The sequence below is a fragment of the Pseudophryne corroboree genome, chromosome 8 (assembly GCF_028390025.1).
Source record: "Pseudophryne corroboree isolate aPseCor3 chromosome 8, aPseCor3.hap2, whole genome shotgun sequence".
Lineage (NCBI taxonomy): Eukaryota > Metazoa > Chordata > Amphibia > Anura > Myobatrachidae > Pseudophryne > Pseudophryne corroboree.
In genome coordinates, this window is record NC_086451.1 from 25,988,124 (window position 1) to 26,013,209 (window position 25,086).

The window sequence follows — 25,086 nt, forward strand, 5'->3', positions numbered from 1 at the left end:
ATGCAGTAATAGGGTGTATATAGTGAGGGTATCCGGTAAGAGGATGCAGGAGTATCAGGAAGTGGTATATGGCGGAATGATGCAGTAAAGGCGTGTATAGTGAGGATATCCAGTAAGGGGAAGTAGTATAGGGTGGAATGATGCAGTAATATGGTGCATATAGTGAGGGTATCCGGTAACAGGAAGTAGTATAGGGTGGAATGATGCAGTAATAGGGTGTATATAGTGAGGGTATCCGGTAAGAGGATGCAGGAGTATCAGGAAGTGGTATATGGCGGAATGATGCAGTAAAGGCGTGTATAGTAAGGATATCCAGTAAGAGGAAGTAGTATAGGGTGGAATGATGCAGTAAGGGGAACAGGATGTTTAGCGATGTGGAAGTTATGGGGCAGGAATTGGGTAAATAGTTGGGACGTGCATATTTAATGATGGATCCCCCTCTCTCCCTCTCCCCAGCTGCTGCACTGGTTGTAACGTCTGGTTTACTGGAGTTGAGTTTGGTAAATCAAAGCAAACTGTGTGGTACTGTTCTGACTGCAGAGGTAAGTGCTCGCTGACGAGCTTTGTACAGTTATTTGTCGAGAGGCGCATTTGCAGATATCGGGGTAAATGTAAGAGCCTGCGAACTACAATCATTAAAAAGACTAAACCAACATGGCCGACGTCTGCAGCTCGCAGGCTATATTACATTTACCCCCTCATCTTTATACACAATCCTCCTCCTTACGTGGTTATGACTCGATGCTCCTGGGATAGTTGTAGGTCCAGAAATAACATGGAAGAAGTTACAGGGGTGGATGAAGACCAGCATACGGAGATGACCAGCTGGATGTAATCACTCTGCTTTGCTTACTTAATAAAGAGGACTGCCCTAGTGGATCGTAGCATTTGGCTGTGGCCTTTGGGCTATAAAACCATTGCTACGTTTAGTGTTCCAGGCTGTGTGACGGGAAGTGACTGGAATAGCAGCTTCCCATTGTCCTCCACGCAGGGACATGAATTGCTGTACTTCCAGTCACAGCTTACAAGACCTGCTCTGCTGCTGGTCGGTGGGGGGAGGGGACGAGCTGAGTTCTATGGAGCATGAAGGGACAATGGCTGAAGATATATAGAGGGAACCTATACTGCCTTTACTATGATCTAAGTCCCAGTCCGCAAATAGGCAATTAACGCCCTAATCCCAATAATTATTTGACCATGAAGTTCCCGTAGGCCTGTGACCAGTATGACTGCATTTCTGTTAAATTTACATCTATATCCATTATAACCTAAAGCGATCTGTTCTCTTAGGGTCTTGTGCGAAGTTATGAGCAAATAAATAAAAGGGGCAATTTGCACCTTGGCAAAACCATGCTGCACTGCAGGTACAACAGAGATTTATCGGGAAAGGAGGCTTGCATTACAACATGGGGGGATCATTCAGACTGGATCGCTGCAGCGGCAGTGATTGCAGTCTAAATCCTTTTGTGGTGTGCGCACGCGCTGTGGCCGCACTGTGCGTGCGCACCTTGGGAGCCCAGTGAGATGCTAAAAGCATCTCGGGTCTGCGATCGCCTCTGCCTAATTGACAAGCAGAGGCGGTGGCGGGAGGGCGCTTGCCAACGGCGTTAGAACTCCGCTTGCGGGTTGCGGTCCGGAGGCGTGGTGCAGGGCGTGGTTTGGACAACGCAGCTGCTGAGACCCGGGACACGGTGGGTAGCGGCCTGCCAGTGCGCAGGAGCTGCGCTGGCAGGGAGCTACTCGCCAGGTGCAAAAGCCTCACCGCCATGCGATGCTTTTGCACATGTGCGGGGGGGTGGGGTGGTTGGGCCTGGCATGCGGGGTGGGGCTAAATTTAGCTGATCTTTGATTAGATCCGAATTACCCCCATGGTTTGTTCCAGGAGCAAATTACTCCTTGCTTGTTCCTCTGTTTTTTTTTCTTTTCTCTTACGTCCTAGAGGATGCTGGGGACTCCGTAAGGACCATGGGGTATAGACAGGCTCCGCAGGAGACATGGGCACTATAAAGAGCTTTAGAATGGGTGTGCACTGGCTCCTCCCTCTATGCCCCTCCTCCAGACCTCAGTTAGATCCTGTGCCCAGAGGAGACTGGGTGCATTACAGGGAGCTCTCCTGAGTTTCTCTGTTTAAAATAATTTTGTTAGGTTTTTTATTTTCAGGGAGCACTGCTGGCAACAGGCTCCCTGCATCGTGGGACTGAGGAGAGAGAAGCAGACCTACTTAAATGATAGGCTCTGCTTCTTAGGCTACTGGACACCATTAGCTCCAGAGGGAACGCAGGTCTCACCCTAGCCGTTCGTCCCAGAGCCGCCCTCCTTGCAGAGCCGGAAGATAGAAGCCGGGTGAGTATTAGAAGAAAGAAGACATCACAGGCGGCAGAAGACTTCAGATCTTCAATGAGGTAACGCGCTGCGGTAACGCTGCGCGCCATTGCTCCCACACACAACACACACTGAGGCACGGATGGGTGCAGGACGCAGGGGGGGCGCCCTAGACAGCAATATAAAACCTCTAGGCTGGCATTTTAGGATATATAAGCTGCGGAGGCAATATATATACAAATCCCCCGCCAGTATTGTATTTTTGAGTGGGACCAAAGCCCGCCGCTGAGGGGGCGGAGCTTGATTTCACAGCACTGACCAGCGCCATTTTCTCCACAGCACACTGCAGAGAAGCTGGCTCCCCGGACTCTCCCCTGCTGAACACGGTGACAGAGGGCTTAAAAAGAGGGGGGGGGGCACTTAATTTGGCAGTGAGTGTATATTGTATAATAATAAAGCGCTGTGTATCTGGGAATTTGTTTTCCAGGGTCATTGGCGCTGGGTGTGTGCTGGCATACTCTCTCTCTGTCTCTCCAAAGGGTCTTATTGTCTCCAGATTAGATATTCCCCTGAGTGTGTGGGGGTGTCGGTACGTGTGTCTCGGCATGTCTGAAGCGGAAGGCTCTTCTAGGGAGGAGGTGGAGCAAATGAGTGTGGTGTCTCCGCCGGTAACGCCGACACCTGATTGGTTGGATATGTGGAATGTTTTAAATGCAAATGTGAATTTATTGCATAAGAGATTGGACAAAGCGGAGTCCAGGGAAAATGCAGGGAGTCAATCCTTGCCTTTCACTATAAGGCTGCTCACAGAGCATAGGCTGCATGCCGTGCTGCAGGGGTTATAACAGGCTGCATGGGTTTAATATTGCATATGCAGCATCCATTATGTTAATAGGTTGTTAAGCCTATATTGATTCCACAGTTAGGTACAGGTTATAAAGACATATGTTGTAACCTTACCTGTGATTTCACTGTAAGCATGGCATGGGGGCCATTTTAACCATGCTTCCTGTGTCTTCCTATGATTCCAGAACGTTCCTGTCCTACATCTCTACTCCACCGGATGGCGCAGGGGTGTTAGTGGGAATTTTGGATCAGGTTTCATATAGTACTGGCCACGTGCACTGCACTGCAGCCATATATGTATATTACACACTCCTTAGTACAATTTTACTGAGTCGTGCAAGTGTCTGTCTTTTGTATATTGTATTGTCTGTCAGCATAATGAGTAAGGCACCAGCAAAATCTAAAAAGCAGTTTCACTGCAATGTCTGTAAAAGTGTGTTACCGGATGGATCTACCACATGTACATTATGTTTTGTGAATTCAGCTACGAATACAATTTCGCCTCCGGTTTCAAAGCCGGTTTCATCCCCGGACCCTCCTTGGGAAATGCTAGTCATTGTAATGGCTGGGTTGCAATCAGAATTGGCTGCCGCTCGACAAGAGCGGGAAGCGGCAAGATCTGAGTCTCGGGTGAGACCGCTGGAACTACCGGAGGGGTCTCAGCCTTGCCATAAGTCCAAGTCCATTTTGGCTAGTAGGGATAAATTCCATTTGTCTTATGATTTACCCGTTTCTGCTATGTTGCATTCTGACGATTCTATGCCAGACCTCACTGCTCAAGATGAGGGTGAGGAGGGCGAAGTAGACCAGCAGTCAGATAGTGAAGATTTTGACAGCCCAGGCATTGATAATCTCATCAGAGTGGTGCGTCAGTCTCTGAAGTTTACAGAAACTGAGGAGCCTCTGACAAATTATGAAGTCGTCTTTACTAAACGAAAGAGATCTCCAATGTGTTTTCCTGTTTCGGAATCTCTTAATAAGATGTTAGTAGAAACACGAAAAAATCCAGATAACGGTTTTCTATACCTCGCAGATTTAAGTCTAGTTACCAGTTTCCAGAATCTGTGACATGTACATGGGAGAATCCGCCAATGGTGGATTCGTCTGTGTCAAAACTTACAAAGAAATTAACCATACCAGTGCCAACGGCTACTACACTTAAAGACCCTTCAGACCGTAAAATAGAAGCTATGCTAAATGTATATAGCAGCAGGGAGTGTTGCTTAGACCTGGGTTGGTTGGCATTTGGGTCACTAAGGCGCTAATTGTATGGATAACAGAACTCAAGTCTGCCCTACATGACGATCACCTTATACTTCTTGTTGATCAAATCTGTGAAGCTGCTGAGTATCTATGTACAGCTTCTACTGACGTCTGTCAGCTCACTTCTCGCATTTCATCGTCGCTAGTTACAGTAAAACGAGCACTCTGGCTGCGTTCTTGGCAAGCGGAGGCAGAGGTCAAAAGAGGTATAGAGGCGTTACCTTACGGTGGCGAGAAGTTGTTTGATCCTGAATTGGACAAATGGATTTCTGAGGCTACGGGAGGAAAGTCTGTTTTCTTACCATTGCCTCCAACGGTACCAAGATGGAAATACTCTGGTCCGGCGTTCAAATCCTTTAGACCTCAGCCCTTTCGAGGCCGTGGTAGAGGAACAGCCACGCCTGGTAGACGAGGTCGAGGACGTGGTTTCCAACAAACCAACACCAGTCGTCAGGACGCTAAGGTCACCGACAAGCCAGTGGCATGACGGGCTCCCAGCCCATCTCGGATCTCCAATTGTGGGAGCATGCCTTCAGACGTTTCATTTGGCGTGGTTCCAGACATCCACAGATGGGTGGATCCGCAATTTAGTGTTAAAAGGTTACAAAATAGAGTTCGACTGTCTCCCGCCACTGCGGTTTTTCAAGACAGGACTGCCTCTGTCGGACGACAAGAGGGCGGTTCTGCAAATTGCCATTCAGTCCCTGCTGGATTCAGCAGTTTTGATTCCGGTCCCTGTACAACAACAAGGTCGGTTATTCCAGTCTGTTTGTGGTACCAAAGCCGGATGTCTCGGTCAGGCCAATTTTTAACTTAAAGGGTCTCAATCAGTACGTCACTTACTACAGATTCAAGATGTAATCTCTGCGGTCAGTAATTGCAGGTTTAGAGCCACAGGAATTCATGATTGCGCTAGATCTCAAGGATGCGTACTTACATATTCCGATTTGGCCACCTCATCAGAGGTTCTTGCGTTTTGCAATGCGGCAGAACCATTACCAGTTTCAGGCTCTACCGTTTGGCCTCTCGTCAGCGCCTCGGGTATTCACCAAAGTGATGTCTGTGATGATAGCTCATCTCAGATCCCTGGGAGTGACAATAGTTCCGTACTTGGATGATCTGCTCATCAAAGCTCCGTCTCAACAGATGCTCCTCCAACATGCGTTGCTAACGTACAATGTACTGGTTCACCACGGTTGGATTGTCAACTTCAAGAAATCACATCTAATTCCGTCTCAACGACTTCAATTCCTGGGTATGATTCTCGATACGGTAAATCAAAGAATTTACCTACCAGAACAGAAAGTACAGATTATTCGTCTTCTGGTACAATTAGTGCTCAAGCCACGCACAGTATCGGTACATTTGTGCATTCGCCTCTTAGGCACAATGGTGGCGGCTTTCGAATCGCTTCAGTTCGGAAAATTTCACTCGCGTCCTTTTCAACTGGATGTGCTCGCACAGTGGTCAGGCTCGCATCTGCAGATTCACCACAGGGTGAGGTCGCCACCGGCCAGGGTATCTCTACTCTGGTGGCTCAAAGTACACAATCTAACCGCAGGGAAACGGTTCGGCGCCTGGAATTGGATAATTCTTACGACGGACGCAAGTCTCAGAGGTTTGGGAGCTGTAGTTCAAAATTGTCAGCTCCAGGGTCTCTGGGCGGATCACGAAAGATTGCGTTCTATAAATATCCTGGAACTCCGGGCAATTTACAATGCGCTACGACAAGCAGTACACATGCTTCGGTCTAAGACTGTCCAGGTGCAGTCGGACAACGCGACGGCGGTCGCGTACATCAACAAACAAGGAGGAACGAGAAGCCGCATGGCAATGTGGGAAGTAGCTCGAATCCTCAATTGGGCCGAGCATCACCAAGTGATATTGTCGGCAGTGTTCATTCCGGGAGTAGACAACTGGGAGGCGGATTATCTCAGCCGTCGGGATTTTCATCCAGGAGAAGGGGCATTAAATCCAGAAGTTTTTCACATGTTGGTCCAGAGGTGGGGTTACCCTCAAGTGGACCTGATGGCATCTCGCCACAATCACCAAACGCCCCAGTATGTGTCCAGAACTCGAGATCCAAAGGCAGCGGCGGTGGATGCTCTCACAATCGCGTGGCCGTACAGCCTCGTATATCTGTTTCCACCGTTTCCGCTGCTCCCTCTGCTGCTAAAACGGATCAAGAGAGTCCGCCATAGTCATACTAGTGGCGCCTCATTGGACTCTGAGAGCTTGGTTCTCGGATCTCCGCGGACTACTCGCAGAAGATCCTTGGCCGCTCCCACTACGTCCGGACCTGTTACAACAGGGTCCGTTTCTTTACCCCGATTTAGCGCGGCTGCGTTTGATGGGGTGGCTGTTGAGACTGCCCTCTTAAGAAGAGAGGGCATTCCAGAATCTGTTATACCAACCATGTTACGAGCTAGGAAACCAGTTACAGCAGCTCATTATTACAGAATTTGGCGTGCCTATATAGGTTGGTGTGAAGCTCGGAAATTTCCGACATCATCTTTCAAGTTATCCCGTCTTTTGTTCTTTCTACAGACGGGGTTAGATGGAGGACTGCGTTTATCTACACTAAAGGTGCAGGTATCTGCTTTGTCAATTTACTTTCAAAGACGATTGGCTCTATTGCTCGTCTGTACACACCTTTCTGCAAGGTGTCCTCAGAGTACAGCCTCCATTCATTCCACCTACAGCGCCATGGGACTTGAATCTGGTTTTAGATTTCTTACAGTCTTCATATTTTGAACCATTACAACAAGTGGATATTAAGTTTCTCACTTGGAAAACAATTTTTCTCCTAGCCTTAGCTTCAGCAAGGCGTGTTTCAGATTTGGGTGCCTTGTCATGCAAGCCACCGTATTTGGTGTTTCATGATGACAGAGCGGAACTTCGGACGAATCCCGCTTTCTTACCAAAGGTAGTGTCATCTTTTCACGTCAATCTACCAATAGTAGTTCCTGTGTTAACAGGAGATTCCGAAACTTTGGATGTGGTACGCGCACTACGCGTTTATGTATACTGAACGTCTACAGTTCGTAAGACTGATATGTTGTTTGTTCTCTATGATGCTGCCAAAATGGGTTGGCCAGCATCTAAGCAGACCTTATCCAGATGGATTAAACTGACCATACGTCAGGCTTACCTTCATGCTAGGTTACAGCCGCCTACATCAGTAACAGCTCATTCCACATGTTCTGTGGGAACTTCATGGGCAGCTGGTCGTGGGGCTTCTACGACACAGCTTTGCCGTGCGGCTACATGGTCATCAGTGCACACGTTTGTGCGCTTTTACAAGTTTGATACGTTTGCGGCATCAGCATCTAGCTTTGGCCGCCTAGTGTTACAGGTGCCAAACAGCTCTCCCGCCCACGGGGGAAGCTTTGTTACGTCCCAAGAGTACTCCAGTGACCCCTAGTGGATGAAAAAGAAAATAGGATTTTGGTACTTACCAGGTAAATCCTTTTCTTTGAATCCATAGGGGCACTGGACGCCCACCCAGAGCAGTTTTACCTGGTTTGTGGTAAGTTCAGGGGATCTTATGGTAACACATTCTCACCGACTGGTTCAAAGTTTCAAGTTCTATCGGTTATGGTGTCAACTGTTTAGTCGTCAGTAACGTTATATGTCAACTTTATTGTTGTCCGTTATGTTATATGTCATTCTCCATTGTCAACCTCTCTATAGCTCCTGTTCGGCTCAGTAAAAAACACTGAGGTACTCTGGGATATGGAGGGGTGGAGAGTTCTAAATTTAAATATTCAGTGCCCTGTTTCTGCGGAAGCCGTCCATATCCTAAGAGTACTCCAGTGCCCCCTATGGATTCAAAGAAAAGGATTTACCTGGTAAGTACCAAAATCCTATTATCACTGATGACCCTTCTGTCCCTGACACGAGGGTCCACATGTTTAAAGAAAAGAAACCTGAGGTTACTTTCCCAAGCCCTTTCAAACAACTCATTTAGCTCATGAGAAGGGGGGAAACTCCAGACAAGAAATTGCAGATTCCCAAGAGGATTCTTATGGCGTATCCTTTCCCGGCTTAGGACAGGATACGGTGGGAATCCTCCCACAGGGTGGACAAGGCGTTAACGCGCTTATCCAAAAAGGTGGCGCTGCCGTCTCAAGATACCGCAGCCCTCAAGGATCCTGCTGATCGCAGACAGGAGACTACCTTGAAGTCGATTTATACACATACTGGTACCTTGCTCAGACCGGCAATAGCGTCGGCTTGGGTTTGTAGCGCTGTAGCAGCTTTGGAGAGATACCTTGTCTACTGAATTTGATACCCTGGATAAGGATACCATTTTATTGACCTTGGGTCATATTAAAGATGCTGTACTATATATGAGAGATGCTCAGAGACGTTGGCCTACTGGGTTCAAGAGCCAACGCCATGGCGATTTCTGCTAGGCGAGCCCTGTGGACCCGCCAATGGACGGGTGATGCCGACTCAAAGAGGCATATGGAGGTTTTGCCTTACAAGGGTGAGGACTTATTTGGGGAAGGTCTCACGGATCTAGTTTCCACATCTTCTGCAGATAAATCTAATTTTTTACCTTATGTTTCCTCACAGCCAAAGAAAACGCCACATTATCAGATGCAGTCCTTTCGGTCGCATAAGTCCAAAAGAGGTCGGTGATCTTCCTTTCTTGCCAGAGGTAAGGGCAGAGGGAAAAAGCTGCCAGCTCCAGCTAGTTGCCAGGAACAGAAGTCCTCCCCGGCTTCTACTAAATCCACCGCATGACGCTGGGGCTCCGCTGAGGGAGTCCGCCCCAGTGGGGGCACGTCTTTGACTTTTCAGCCACATCTGGGTTCAATCACAGGTGGATCCCTGGGCAATAGAAATTGTATCCCAGGGTTACAAGCTGGAATTCGAAGATGTGCCTCCTCGCCGGTTTTTCAAATCGGCCCTACCAGTTTCTTCCCCAGAGAGGGAAGTAGTTTTGGATGCAATTCAAAAACTGTGTCAACAACAAGTGGTGGTCAAAGTTCCCATGCTTCAACAGGGGATGGGGTTTTACTCAACCCTGTTTGTGGTCCCGAAACCGGACGGTTCGGTCAGACCCATTCTGAATTTCCCTAAACCTATACTTGAAAAGGTTCAAATTCAAGATGTCATCGCCAGCCTGGAGGGGGGGGGGGGGGGGGATTTTATGGTGTCTCTGGACATAAAGGATGCATACCTTCATGTCCCCATATATCCTCCTCATCAGGTGTTCCTGAGGTTTGCTGTACAGGATTGTCATTACCAATTTCAGACGTTGCCGTTTGGGCTTTCCACGGCCCCGAGGATTTTCACCAAGGTAATGGCGGAAATGATGGTGCTCCTGCGCAAGCAGGGAGTCACAATTATCCCTTACTTGGATGATCTCCTGATAAAGGCGAGATCGAGAGAACAGTTGCTGAAAAGCGTGGTACTCTCCCTGAGGGTGTTACAATAGCACGGCTGGATTCTCAATCTGCCAAAGTCACAGTTGGTTCCAACGATCCAATTGCCTTTCTTAGGCATGATTCTGGACACGGAACAAAAAAGGGTTTTTCTTCCAAGGGAAAAAGCCCAGGAACTCCAGATCTTGGTCAGGGACCTGTTGAAGCCGAAAAGGGTGTCGGTCCATCAATGCACTCGAGTTCTGGGAAAAATGGTGGCATCTTACGAGGCCATTCCCTTCGGCAGCCTCCGAGGATGTGGAGCAGTCACACAGGGAAGAAACTTCCAAGGACTGTGGTCGAGCCAGGAGGCTTGTCTACATATAAACGTACTGGAATTGAGGGCCATCTACAGCGGCCTCTGTCGGGCGGAGACTCTTCTTCGGGGCCTGCCTGTTCTGATTCAGTCAGACAACGTCACAGCCGTGGATCATGTAAACCGCCAGGGCGGAACAAGAAGCAGAGTGGCGATGGCGGAAGCCACCAGGATTCCTCGCTGGGCAGAAAATCATGTAAGCGCTTTGACGGCTGTATTCATTCCGGGAGTGGACAACTGGGAAGCAGACTTCCTCAGCAGACACTATCTCCATCCAGGAGAGTGAGGACTTCATCAAGAAGTCTTCACAGAGATTGCGAGTCATTGGGGACTTCCTCAAATAGACATGATGGTGTCACGCCTCAACAACAAGCTTCTGAGGTATTGTGCCAGGTCAAGGGACCCTCAGGCAGTAGCAGTGGACGCCCTGGTGACACCGTGGGTGTTTCAGTCGGTCTATGTGTTCCCTCCTCTTCCTCTCATCTCAAAAATATTGAGAATCAGAAGACGAAGAGGAGTACAGACAATTCTCATTGTTTCAGATTGGCCTCGAAGGGCCTGGTATCCGGATCTGCAGGACATGCTCACAGAAGAACCGTGGCCTCCTCCTCTCAGAGAGGACCTGTTGCAACAGGGGCCCTGTCTGTTCCAAGACTTACCGCGGCTGCGTTTGACGGCATGGCGGTTGAATGCCAGATCCTAGCTGGGAAGGGCATTCCGGATGAAGTCATCCCTACTCTGATAAAGGCTAGGAAGGAGGTGACAGCGAAACATTATCACCGTATCTGGAGGAAGTATGTCTCTTGGTGTGAAACCAAGAATGCTCCTCCGGAAGATTTCCATCTGGGCCGTTTTCTCCACTTCCTACAGACTGGAGTGAATATGGGCCTAAAATTAGGCTCCATTAAGGTTCAGATTTCGGCCCTATCCATTTTCTTTCAGAAGGAATTGGCTTCTCTCCCAGAAGTCCAGACTTTTGTGAAGGGAGTGCTGCACATCCAGCCTCCTTTTGTGCCCCCAGTGGCACCATGGGATCTTAACGTGGTGTTACAGTTCCTTCAGTCTCACTGGTTTGAGCCCCTTCAAAAGGTGGAATTAAAGTATCTCACTTGGAAGGTGGTCATGTTGTTGGCCATGGCATCTGCAAGGCGAGTGTCCGAGTTGGCGGCTTTGTCACACAAAACCCCATATCTGATTTTCCATGTGGATAGAGCTGAGTTGCGGACTTGTCATCAATTTTTGCCTAAGGTGGTTTCCTCTTTTCATATGAACCAACCTATTGTGGTGCCTGTGGCTACGCGGGACTTGGAGGATTCCGAGTCCCTTGATGTGGTCAGGGCATTAAAAGTTTATGTAGCCAGGACGGCTCGGGTTAGGAAAACAGAGGCTCTGTTTGTCCTGTATGCAGCCAACAAGGTTGGCGCTCCTGCTTCTAAGTAGACTATTGCTCGCTGGATCTGTAACACGATTCAGCAGGCTCATTCTACGGCTGGATTGCCGATACCTAATTCGGTAAAGGCCCATTCCACTAGGAAGGTGGGCTCTTCTTGGGCGGCTGCCCGAGGCGTCTCGGCATTACAGCTTTGCCGAGCGGCGACTTGGTCGGGTTCAATCACTTTTGCTAAATTCTACAAGTTTGATACCCTGGCTGATGAGGACCTCGTGTTTGCTCATTCGGTGCTGCAGAGTCATCCGCACTCTCCCGCCCGTTTGGGAGCTTTGGTATAATCCCCATGGTCCTTACGGAGTCCCCAGCATCCTCTAGGACGTAAGAGAAAATAAGATTTTAAACCTACCGGTAAATCTTTTTCTCCTAGTCCGTAGAGGATGCTGGGCGGCCGTCCCAGTTCGGACAACATTCTGTAAGACTTGTATATAGTTATTGCTTACATAAGGGTTATGTTACAGTTTGGATCAGTATTTGACTGATGCTGTTTGTTTCATACTGTTAACTGGTTCGTATATTCCAGGTTATACGGTGTGGATGGTGTGGGCTGGTATGAATCTTTCCCTTAGATTAACAAAATCCTTTCCTCGTACTGTCAGTCTCCTCTGGGCTCAGTTTCTTTAACTGAGGTCTGGAGGAGGGGCATAGAGGGAGGAGCCAGTGCACACCCATTCTAATGTTCTTTATAGTGCCCATGTCTCCTGTGGAGCCCGTCTATACCCCATGGTCCTTACGGAGTCCCCAGCATCCTCTATGGACTAGGAGAAAAAGATTTACCGGTAGGTTTAAAATCTTATATTTTTTAAATTTATTTTTTCATTTAAGATTGGTACTATAAGTGCGGCATATAGACTCGCGCCGCAAAGGGACTCGCACCTAATTGGATTGAGCCCTTTATACTCCTTTCTACAGCAAGACGTAGGCTACTTCCACCTGCAGAGAGAGAGGTGCCTGTCTCATCGGTGTTGGGCAGGTTATGATACTCAGTGTTGTATGGAGCATCCCAGGCTGTACTGCCTGAGATTGACGCACAGATCACAACCATAGTCCCTGATACGGGATTATTTGTAGATTGTGTACTGCTGATTACAGCTCAGAAACCTCTCTGACTTTTCCCACTTTTCAGTGAGTCTAAACTACTAGGAGCATGTCTGACTCTTATCTGTGCATCCTATTTCATACGTGCCCCTGGTACAGTAGCTGGTTGTTCATTGCTAGTCTATTGCACACTTTTACCGCAGTGACAGTATATTCTGATTTTACTTTCAGCTTCCAGAAGAGCTTTCAACAAACAACAGAAGCTTTTAAAGGTTTGGACACTTCCCATTGTTGTTCATAGACATATTACTTAGGACCGTGGTTTTGTTGTGTTTGTGTGTGCAGCGGCTGGTGTTTTTTGTGTGTGCAGCGGCGGGTGTTTTTTGTGTGTGCAGCGGCGGGTGTTTTTTGTGTGTGCAGCGGCGGGTGTTTTTTGTGTGTGCAGCGGCGGGTGTTTTTTGTGTGTGCAGCGGCGGGTGTTTGGGGCTAGCAGGCAGTAACTAGGGCAATGCGTTTTTGTGTGTAAAGTGGTTGTAAGAATCAGTATCTAGCAGCAGCTATGCCTCCCACTGTTAAATAGACTCATCATAATATATATCTGATTTGACTTCATTTATTTATTTTTGTTAATACCACTTTCTACATCTTTCTGTAACGGTAATGTTGTGAATGGTTTCATGCACTGCGGTCGATCAGGCACAGTCCGGTTTGGTAATGGGCTGCTGCCATATAGATGTAGGGGGTTTGCTATAAGGCTTAGCCTGTACTGCGATTGTAGCATGCACGTCATCCTCTCACCGCTCTCCTCCTCCACTGCGCAGAACACCGGCTGCGGGATGTGCTCCGCCTGCAGGTTGTCTGAGAACTGTGGACACTGCACAGTGTGTCTCCTCCGCACTCACAACCCAGAATTCGGCAGCTCCTGGAAGTGTGTGAAAAGGCGATGCCTGCAAGTAATACGCAAGGTACGGTGGCTCGGAGAGGTGGGTTAAGGTGACCATCTATATCCACACATGGTCATGATCTGTGGAAACCATAATGTTGAGACCCAGTTGGCTGGCCAGTCTCGTATGATTACTAGACTCTCTATGTAGCAACTTGGGGAGAGTAAGACCAGTTTCTCTTACGTCCTAGAGGATGCTGGGGACTCCAAAAGGACCATGGGATATAGACGGGATCCGCAGGAGCTTGGGCACACTGAAAAGACTTTAACTGGGTGTGAACTGGCTCCTCCCTCTATGCCCCTCCTCCAGACCTCGGTTAGACTTTGTGCCCAGGACTGACTGGACACTCACTAGGGGAGCTCTCCTGAGTTTCTCTAGAAAAGACTTTGTTAGGTTTTTTATTTTCAGGGAGACCTGCTGGCTACAGGCTCCCTGCAGCGAGGGACTGAGGGGAGAGAAGTCAGACCTACTACTTCTTCTTCTTCTTCTTCTTCTTCTTCTTCTTAGTTAGTCTTTTAAAATGTGGGATGTAAATGGAATGCTGCAGCGTACATTAGTACAGTTCATTGGTCCTAGTTCGAAGTGTGGGGTGGACTTTCTCCGAAATATGGCAGCTTGCAGTAAACAACTGTTTTGGGGGTAAACTGAAGAGGTGTGACCTTGTAAGACCCTACAGTATAGTCCTCTACCAGCATGCCAGGAGATAGAGTATCCTGCGCCCATTGTCTGTCTTTGATCATGTGTTATTGCAGTGGAATTAATGCAGTGCGTTCTGTACTCCACAGGGCACGGATTGCGGAAAGTGCCAGGGGTGCAGCACGACGGAGGATTGCGAGGACTGCGCTGTGTGCGTGACGAGGCAGCAGAACCCCAGCCAGCAGGTCACAGAGAAGTGTCTGAAGCGCAGGTGTCTAAATAAGGTGACCCTAACGCACAACTGTTACCCGAAATGCTCTGCAGAAAGCGTTGCTCTCTGGACGCTCATTGCTGTTCTTTTGTGTGTGTTCAGAAGCCGGAGGTCCAGTCGTCACAGAAAAAAGGCTTTGTTAAAAAGAAAGGGAACATAGTAAGTCTGTCTTGTGACCATTGGCTGGGGGGGGTGATGACGGCGGCACAAGAACTTGGGGCGTTTTTAGTTATTCTCCTTGTTATCATCCTCCTTGTAGAAATGGAAACCATTGTCTGAGCGAGATTCCAGCTCGTTTCCACCCAAACATAAGGTTTGTGAGACGCTTGGTTCCTGTGTGCGTGTGACTGCTTGGTGGGAGATGATGCACCCCCATGCTCCGTGGCTGCACCCTTCACTCCCGGCCTGCACATCTGCCCGGTTCCTCCCCTAATCTGCAAGTGCTTGCACACCCTACTCCCTCCTGTGCATGTGGCTGCATGTCTGGTCCCCACCACCACACCCAGGATCTGCATGCTTGTGCCTGCCCTGTGCTCACGGCTCTCCTGACCCTCTCTTTAAGCTGAGCTTGGTTGTGGCATGCAAGTGGAAACCTGCTCCCTGTCCCCAACATAAGGCATGCTGTTGTCTCTCCACCTCCTTCACAAGCCTGCGTGTCCCTACCCCCTCACCTGTGTGAGTCTGTGGCTGCTGTTTTGATGCTCATTTCTGATTTATTTCCCCCCCTCTCCCCCAGAAAAAAGCCTATTTTAAAAAAGTGAAGCCAATAATTGAGAAGAAAAGAACACAGGTTAGTAACTTGTGAAGGCCTCATTTCCTCTAAACTGTAGTGGGGTTTTAGTGATATTTTATCTCTCTCTCTTGCTGCTGCTTCTGTTGTGGTGGTGCAGTGTTCTAATTCATTTGCATCTGTTAATCTTTCAGATCTTCTCTATGCATCCTCCTTTTCCCACTAGCAGAGCTTCCTTGCATATCCCCCCCTCTCCCACTCTGTCCTGCTCGGAGTCCTCTAACCGTCTGCATCTCGTCTTGCTTGCAAGCATTTTCATGCATCCTTTCCTCCTACCAGCATGGGTTCTCCGCGCAGCCTGCGCTCCTCCCTTTTGCATCCGTTCCATCTTGCAGAGATTACTCATGCATCCCCTGCTTCAGCTTGCAGAGCTTTACCCCCACCCATAACCTCACCCAGCCCAGGCCTCTCCTTTCTCCAGCATGCAATTTAGCATCATGGTATGACTGACCGACATGAGGTAGAGTTCCTTATCTCTCTTCCTTGTCCCTCCCCCTATATTCCACAGCAACTGGCAGGCCGCCGCAAGAACCGGAAATGTGGCGCGTGTGAGGCCTGCCTACAGAAGTTGGACTGTGGCGAGTGTGACTTCTGCCAGGACAAACCCAAATTCGGTGGCCGTAACCTAAAACGGCAGAAGTGCCGCTGGCGTCAGTGCCTACGTTTCGCCGTGGTGGGTTGTATGGCTTAATAATCTGGTCTGGCCTGGGAGAGCTATATAGGACTTCTCCGGCTCTAATCTTCTGTCTCTCTCTGCTATTGTTTACCCTAAGCTGTCTCTTGTGCACTGCTGTCTGTTGCGAACCACTCACATCCTGGATGTCGACAGACATTTGTGCCTAGGTAGAAGTCCCAGTACCTGGCCAAATATTTGCCTTGCATTTGAGGTTTTGGAACCCTCGTGCTGGTGTCTATTACACCCGGAGTTGCACACTTAAGCTTTTTGTGTATTTTTTTTATTTAATACTCCCGCCTGCAACTGTACCCCTGTGCCTTGGAGGCGCCCATTATTCTTAGGCATGAAAGGAAGCGATTTGTGAATGTTACCCATAATCCTTTGGCAGTTATGGTCACCCCTTAGCCAGTCTGAGAAGTGCTACATATTTAAGAAGAAAAGGCTATTTCTCGGTTCCAAATTATAACCTGCCAGCAATACCGAAACTTACAACTGACCTCCCAAATGCCCGCTCCCCCATTTCACGCTATTAGCTTTGGTTTCTTTTGCCAGCTGTAGTTTAGGGGCCTTCTCTCTGAATAAGTCCTGTTTTTAGCCATTTAAAATTAATTTCCATGCTCGTGTTCTGATTTACATCTGTCATGGTATTTTTCTTAGGAGAAGAACATCCCATTATACCTGAAGTCCAGCAATCACCCCGTGCTGCTGGAGCGGATAAAGAAAGAAGCAGCGGAGAACATGGAAGCACTGGTCAGTTTCGAGGCCTAGGGTCTTGTTTCTGGGGTTACAAATCCGGGTACCAAATCAGAGTTGAAGAGAAGTCATGGGTTTCTCTTTGTATCTCCCTCTAGAGGCAAGATGAGGAAATGCAGTCGCACCGCAATGTACAAGCCTTTAAATTGGAATTGATGGAGCAGCAAAATGGCGGATATGAGTCTTCAGATGTAAGACTTTTAGATACACATCTTTATGAAAGAAGTTCTATATATTCTATCTTGCATAATATACTTTTGCATTTTTATAGCTCATTACAAGAAAATGCCTACATTGTTCTGAAATAACATTTCCCCGTATTTATCCTGGAGAGTAGCTATTGATTTATTATCTCCTTCATTTACAGGAAACCTATGGTCGCTGGGCTGCAGAACGCGTGGATCCCATAGTGATAAAACAGGAGATCATAGAGTGTCAAATTGATGACGGACAAGACTGCTCTGTGGTATGTAGCAGGCCGTATGCTCTCTATTACACATCCTGTTCTCCCCTTCCCCCGGTAATTTGTTCCATCTCTCGCCACCGCTGCAGGATCTCCAGTACTCCGTGAATACTGACGAGTTTATCACGGAGGATGATGATGTGGAGGAGGCTGACGAGAGCACTCCAGTGGTGAGATAGCCGACTTTGTGTCTCGAATTGCATTTGTCATGGCGGTGCTTGGATCCTGGAGACACGTCCAACAAGGCTTTTAGCAATATTATGTATATAGATGTGGTGCTGGATTTCTTCTGGTAGCCCAGCGGAAACGGGGACCTTGCTTTGCGTTCGCATTGTGTTCTCCATATTCATTTATTTTCCGGGTCCCGTAGACCACGCAGTACTCTCTACTGGCCTGCTTATAGTTCCTGAGAGGGCTGATTCTGTATTGCCTGCAGTGCCCATGTACACGCAGTTCAGTGATTTTTCTATTTTTTTTTTTTTTTTTTTGCTGCTGCGCGTAAACTGTTGCACAGCGCAGGGGTCTCAGAGTGTGTGCGCAGCTGTAATTGAGATGCACAGCGGTAATTGGGAGGTGGCTATGCGGACACAGAGGTGGTATGTGTTGTGGCATGGTTGCAAGCTTAGACGCATACTCGCTCCCATTGGAGGCCTCACGCTGAAGGAGAATCTACACCTAGCACGCAGGTGGTGCAGCCAATGGACACTCACGGTGAGTGTCTCCGCCCATGCACATTCAGACACATGACTGTGCAACAAGGGGAGGGGCTTGTAGCGACATCTGCATAAAGTGACGACACCGGCAAAAGATGCACACACGGACGCTGCAGCTGCTGGCGCAGAGTCAGTCCCAGAGTTTTATTGGACCATATATCGTGTCGGCACATGAACATTGATAGGGTGACGATTGGATTTATATATGCCCATCGCAGGCTTTTCTGCAGGGAACATCTACAATGTAGATGGGGGTGCAATTTGGAGTGGAGATGTGTTTTTATTTTGTTTGTGTGTAGGAAGTTTGGGGGGTGGGGGGGGAGCTTTGTCACGTAAGCCAGTGTAAGTAATATAATATCTCCCACGGGGCTTTGGGTTCCGTATGTGGCCACTTTCTAAGGGATTGGGTTTGTGAGATTATGGATTCATCCCTATTACTAAAGCAATATCTGAACTCCCAGGATAACGCTCTGCTGTTTCTGGACCCCTGACTAAATCTGTGATGCACATTGGAGCGTATAATGTGTAGCCATTGGGCCAACGTAAATAGATTTATAAGTAACATTGCCTATAGTTAGTACGGATGTGACCTTATACACCTAGCACCTGTACACCATATGGTGCGACTGACAGGAGTAGCCTACCATGGCTCATCTTATATTTATTATTTACTTATTACCAGTTACTTATATAGCACACACATATTCTGCAGCGCTGTACAGAGAGTATTTGGCCATTCACATCAGTCCCTGCCCCAGTGGAGCTTACACTCTACACTCTCTGTCACACGTACACGCACACACATTCACGCTAAGGTTAATTTGCAGGGAGACGATTTAACCTACCAGTCATACCAGTTATACGCATCACAGACGCAGCAAAAAGCCACTCGGAGTGTACGTGCAAAGTCACAGATGAAGCACAATGGGATTGACAGGCAGAGGCGGTCGCGGGGCGAGAGGGAGCGTGCCAACGTAGTTAGAACGCCGTTGGTGGGGCGTGGTCCGGACAACGCAGGCGAGTCCGGACCATTGCGTAGGTGGGCGGCTGCGTGATGTCATACGCAGCCGCTGTGACCTGGGGTGCGGCCGGTAGTGCCCCCTGCCAGCGCACAGGAGCAGCGCAGGCAGGGAGCTACTCGCCGGGTGCAAAAGCATCACCGCCGTGCGATACTTTTGCACCCGGGGGGGGGGGGAGGGGGAGAAATGCTGGGTGGACTGACTCTGTTCTGGGCAGAGTTGAGTAAATGATCGTAGATGTGCTGAATTTAGCACATCTGCGATCAGATCTGAATTACCCTCTTGGTGCGAGTAAAGCTCAGATGGAGCTCAGTTTACACGAATACAGACTCAGTCTCACATCAAATTGATCAGTGTAATCCAGCAATGTATATTTGTCGCTTCCACTTGATTTATTTATGCAACAAAGCTACATGTTTTGAGCAAGACAGACACTAGGTGCTTCCGAGCCGCCCAGGACCTAGCGCGCTAAGAGGGGCTATTTTCCGCGACTTAAGTCAGTGTATGAGGATTCGTTTATATGCTGGTATTTTCAAATCTTACTCTACCAGCAGTGCCCCAGTGAGGTGGGAAGGGGCCTTATTTTATAAAGGTACGCGAGGCAGGTTTAAAAATGACATGCTCTGTAATAACCCCCCACCTTCTCGTCGTCTTTTTGTTCCTTTGCAGATCATGGAGATTTTCAGCCTGGGGTCGTACAACACCGTAAATGGCCTCGACCAGGTTCTGCAAGAATTCATGGCGGAGCTGCACGAGATTCCACTGCCAGCTCACTGGGAAGTATTGTCTCACACCGGCCCTAACTTGCAGTTAGTTCAGAGGTCCACCCTCTCTACCATGGCAGAGACGGTCATTCACATCCAACCCCGACTGCAGTTTTTTATTGTAGTAAGAGACTACACTGTCCCTTCCTTGCATGAACTCTACAGTAAGCACCCAAGTCGGCTCACTACCGTCGACGAAGTCGTGGAGCTAATCTGCGACCTGGAAGCGTATCGGCCTTGCGCCAGTCTTCCCAAAGAAGGACCTCGTTCTCCAAACTGTCGCGTCCTGGTGTATGAGGGGCGGTGCCCAGAATGCTGCACAAACCCCTGGCCGTCAGGCAGTGACCTCTAAAGGTGGGGCAACGGGTTAGCCAGCGCTCAGGGACATAAAGGACTGCTCGTCAGACTTTTAAACAGTGAAGTGGTTGGATTGTGCGCCTGGGAGTAGGGAACGTTGGAGACCTTCACCTGTAAAGAACCCGTGTATTAAGTAGCAGTTGCCCAGCATTGTGGATTGTTAAACCCCCCCCCCCCCCTTACCACCACAGCATACTGCGATGTTGCACCACAATGAAGTCTTTGCATAGGGAGAAGGTATCCAGAGAAGAGAAATGGGTGTAACCCAACAGGTAACCCAGTAGGTAGTTTTGGGTTCTTGATGCTAAATGAAATGCAGAATTAGAGGAAAGCAGAATTGTGCTAGTGAACAGTCAGTAGGGATCTCTAACCAGACCTAGGAGAAAATGCGATGTCCATCCCAGTATCCGTAACGTGGACCAAATAAAAGCCATGGCTCTCTCATGATTGGAACGCTAAGGGCGTATTGGCTGCAGGGGGAAGCTAGACTGTGTAGGGAGAACCTGGATTTGTGCTAGGAGCCTAGTGAAAGAGACGTCGCTAAAATATTCAGGTATTGCGAGCTGTGCCCCAAAGTGCGCGTTTTGGGAGGGGCGTTATCGTACCGGTGATACGAGCAGAGAAATGATAGCATAATAAATATTCAAGATAGTCTATTTGAACAGCTTTAGGTTACAGATGATTTTTTTTATTTTATTTTCTACACTGGATGAAACTGAGGCTGGACCACAGGTATAAAGTTATTCAGATCTACAGAGTTCTTATCAGGAATCCCGATCAGGTTGTGGTTTTCGTTGCTTATTTTGTGTTTATTAAGGTTATGGTGGTCACTGGACGCATGTAAAGATCTATTTTAAACTAACGTATTACTCTAGTCTTCCTGTCAGCCTGTGCAGGGCTGAACATCTCTCTCTCGTGTGCCTGCGTGCTGAGCGGAAGATGTCTCTTCTCCCGTTAGCTCTCATCAGAAAGCTGCTGCTTTTTAAATAAAGAAGAATAACCTTTATATTTGTTATACTGTACAGAACTGTCTGGTTTATGCATCACGCCGACCCTCGAGCTCCCACGAAAGCTGTATAGTAGCTGTGAAAATGGCTGTCGGGAGTGGCCTTCGGACCACCTGGTCCTTTGCGCTACATCAAACTATTTCTTTAGGTTACAGAAAACATGAAATTTTTGTTTTTGGGGTTCAGATAAATATTACTATAAGACTGTCTCTATTTTGGTTTTGTTCGTTTTTGTTTTTTTTTTTGTTTGCTAAATATCAACTCAAAACTCTACATTATTTTGTGCATCAATATCCACTATTAACTACTCTGGTTATCAGGAAGTGTCATATATACGATGAAAGGCTGAGCAAAACTCTCACCCCGACAGGCTCCAATCTTGGGGTGTGTTTGACTCTCATGAGTTCCAAGTCTTATCTGCTGAACCTAGAAACCGCATCGTCCTACCTGATGCATTAACTTATTTAAAAATGTTTTCCATCGTTGAGCGCCTTGCGGGGTCCACTCACAAGTGCGCACGGCTGTCGAGATAATCAGCGTTGCTTGCTAGCATACCCTAGTGTTTAATGTGAACGCAGCAGTGAATTTAAGCACCCCAAGTTTAAAGCCGTCGTATTTTGGTTTTTGGTCAGCCATATAAATGAGTTCTATAACTGGTTCACTCCTCTATGGAGGTACTTGTTTCTTTAATAAATTTTATTTTGTTTATACGAAAAGCTTGTTTTTGTTTTTCCTTCAATGCCTCCGTTTATCTTCTGATACTCAGTTTTTAATAATCTGTTCATTGGCATAGGAAAAGCTGTACGAAAAGTTATTATACTGTACTTGGGAGATGAAAGAGATTCCAACTGGAGTGAAGTGATTAAAGGTAGAGGTATAAGTTGTTTCTCTTACGTCCTAGAGGATGCTGGGGTCCACATTAGTACCATGGGGTATAGACGGGTCCACTAGGAGCCACTGGCACTTTAAGAGTTTGAGAGTGTGGGCTGGCTCCTCCCTCTATGCCCCTCCTACCAGACTCAGTTTAGAAAATGTGCCCGGAGGAGCCGGTCACAGCTAGGGGAGCTCTACAGGGCTTCTCTAGTAAGGTTATTTTTAAGAGTTTATTATTTTACAGGGAGGCTGCTGGCAACAGTCTCCCTGCTTCGAGGGATTAAGGGGGGTAGTAGTGTCCACCCTGCGGGGTCTGAGCCTCTATCTCCGCTGACAGGACACTGAGCTCCTGGGGGGGGGGGGGAGAGCTGAGACTGACTATTCCCTGTGGGTGTTCAATGCCTTTCATAGCCATGTCTAGGGACTGTCATATGCTGCTGAAGTGGTTTCCTCTCAGGAGGAATCCATTTCATGTACACAGAAATCTAATCGCGTTGCTGAGCCAGCGTCTAAATACCCTAAGCTGGTCACAGACGCTAGCTGGAGACTAAATCCCCAGGCTAGCGACAGACTCCTCAGGCCAGTATATAGAAGTTGCGCGGGAAGACGCGCCATCTTCGGTGGGTGGAGCTTCTCAGTGCGAACCCAGCAGAGTTCAGCACCATTACCGGTCTGCTGCTCCTATTACACAGACTGCGAACGGTGATAGGGACGTGCTGGGGGGAAGGGGGCGCGCGGGGGGGGGGGGGGGGGCAGTGGCGGTGGCACCACTTGCAGGGGATTCGACTCATGTTGGAGGCCATTAGCTAAACAATAAGAATAGCCTTACGAACCTTCCTTGCGTCTAATGTATTACACGCCGTTTGAAAAATCCTGTGAGGATAGAATGAATTGGGGAAAAACCCACCCATAGTTGATGCATCTGTGTCCAGACTGTCAAGGATGGTGGATTTACCAGTTCTGGGATCTGCCGCGTTGAAAGAACCAGCTGGTCACGGGATTGACACTATGCTCAAATCCATATACACAGCTTCGGGGGCGATACTGGGACTTATCATTGCCTGTGTATGGCTTTCTTAAGCTATAGTAAAGTGGTCTGACAGTTACTTGAGAAATTGATCAGAATGGATAAAAGTGACGTTGAATTGTTCTTGCGTAACATACAGGATTCTGCGGGATTTACGGTGGAATCCATGAAAGACCTGGGTTCGACGGCTGCAGGAATTTCTTCCATGTCCGTCTCAAATCGTCGAGGACTGTGGCTGCGCCAGTGGTCTGCCGACGTGAAGACCCTACCCTACACAGGTCAGGTTCTTTGGGGAAGCATTGGATGCGTGGAGTCCCCTTTTCTTCCCTCAGCAGCTCCTGCTATGAGGAAACCATTTTCTTCACCTGCATCTCAGTCCTTTCGGGTTACTAGACCAAGAAAGTTAAAACCGGGCCAACCAAAATCCAAGAAACCTGCTGCGGCGGGTTCCCAGGAACAGAAGCCTGCTTCAGGTGCCCCAAAGTCCTCCGCATGACGGTGGACAGCGCAGACTGAAGGTAAGGCCAGTGGGGGCGAGACTCAGACATTTCAGTCACGTCTGGGTGTCGTCCGGCTTGGACCCCTGGGTGCTAGACATTGTGTCCCAGGGGTACCGGCTGGAATTTCAAGATCTCCCTCAGCGGTTCTTCACATCGGGCTTGCCAACTTTACCGGCAGACAGGGCTACCCTACAGGGGGCCATTCAGAAGTTGGTGGAGGCACAGGTCATTGTGCCAGTTCCTCCTCAAATGCAACACACGGGTTACTATTCAAACCTTTTTGTGGTACCGAAACCGGATGGTTCGGTCAGACCCATTCTGAACTAAAAATCACTAAACCCCTTCCTGAGGGAGTTCAAGTTCAAAATGGGGTCTCTAAGGGCGGTGATATCAGGTCTGGAAGTGGGGGAATTCTTGGTATTCCTGGATATCAAGGATGCGTACCTCCACATTCCGATTTGGCCTCCGCATCAAACTTATCTCCGATTCGCACTGTTGGACTGTCATTTTCAGTTCCAGGCCCTGACATTCGGCCTCTCCACAGCACCAAGGGTATTCACCAACATAATTCCAGATCTGGACGATCTGCTGATACAGGCATCGTCCGAGGAGAAGCTGTTACGGTCAATACTTCTCACGACCAAGCTTCTCAGGGAATGTGGTTGGATCCTGAATATCCCAAAATCACATTTGAAACTGTCCAGGAGGTTGTCCTTTCTGGGACTGCTCCTCGACGCGAAAGTGCAGAGGGTGTTTCTTCCGGATGAAAAAGCGTTGGTGATACAAACAATGGTCCGGGATGTCCTGAAGCCAGCCCGGGTGTCGGTTCATCAGTGCATTCGCCTTCTGGGAAAGATGGTGGCCTCTTACGAGGCTCTGAAGTACGGGAGGCTTCATGCTCTGCCCTTCCAACTGGATCTCCTGGACAGGTTGTCTGGATCCCATCTACACATGCACCAGAGAATACGTCTGTCGCCAAAGGCCAGGATTTCACTCCTCTGGTTGCTGCTATTACCTCACCTTCTGGAGGGCCGCAGGTTTGGGATTCAGGACTGGATCCTTCTAACCATGGATGCAAGTCTCCGGGCCTGGGGCGCAGTTACTCAAGGGGAATCCTTCCAAGGAAGGTGGTCATGTCTGGAAGCCAGCCTGCCAATAAACATGACTGAACGAAGACCTGTCTACAGCAGTCTTCTCCAAGCGGCCCCTCTTCTAAGAAATCGGGCCATTCAAGTGCAATCGGACAATGTAACGACAGTGGCTTACATAAACCGACAGGACGGAACGAAGAGCAGAGCTGCAATGTCAGAGGTAGTGAGAATCATCCTCTGGACAGCGGTGGCGCTGTCAGCAATCTTCATTCCGGGAGTAGACAACTGGGAAGCGGACTTCCTCAGCAGACACGATCTCCATCCAGGGGAGTGGGGTCTCCATCTGGAGGTGTTCAAGGAGGCAACAGATCTTTGGGGCGTTACACAGATCGACATGATGGCCTCTCGTCTCAACAAGAAGCTTCGGCGGTATTGTACCAGGTCGAGAGATCCGCAAGCAGTGGCGGTGTACGCCCTAGTGACTCCGTGGGTGTTCCAGTCGGTGTACGAGTTTCCTCCACTTCCACTCTTTTTA

At 48.6% G+C, this 25,086-nt stretch overlaps 1 protein-coding gene across 4 annotated transcripts in view; it reads left to right on the top strand.

Moving 5' to 3' along the window:
* The window catches only part of MBD1 (methyl-CpG binding domain protein 1), a 54,369-nt gene extending 32,593 nt beyond the window's left edge, over positions 1-21,776 (top strand). For 2 of the 4 annotated variants that reach the window (XM_063936106.1, XM_063936107.1), the window contains exons 5-17: positions 457-542; positions 12,899-12,939; positions 13,489-13,632; positions 14,397-14,531; positions 14,621-14,677; positions 14,778-14,831; positions 15,255-15,308; positions 15,817-15,981; positions 16,642-16,734; positions 16,836-16,928; positions 17,105-17,203; positions 17,290-17,370; positions 19,602-21,776. In XM_063936106.1, coding sequence (XP_063792176.1) covers positions 457-542; positions 12,899-12,939; positions 13,489-13,632; positions 14,397-14,531; positions 14,621-14,677; positions 14,778-14,831; positions 15,255-15,308; positions 15,817-15,981; positions 16,642-16,734; positions 16,836-16,928; positions 17,105-17,203; positions 17,290-17,370; positions 19,602-20,048 — 1,549 coding nt within the window. In that variant the 3' untranslated portion in view covers positions 20,049-21,776. The remainder of the gene's footprint in view (positions 1-456; positions 543-12,898; positions 12,940-13,488; positions 13,633-14,396; positions 14,532-14,620; positions 14,678-14,777; positions 14,832-15,254; positions 15,309-15,816; positions 15,982-16,641; positions 16,735-16,835; positions 16,929-17,104; positions 17,204-17,289; positions 17,371-19,601) is intronic. The other 2 variants (XM_063936108.1, XM_063936109.1) reach the window with 2 other exon arrangements.
* The last annotated feature ends 3,310 nt before the right edge of the window (positions 21,777-25,086 follow it).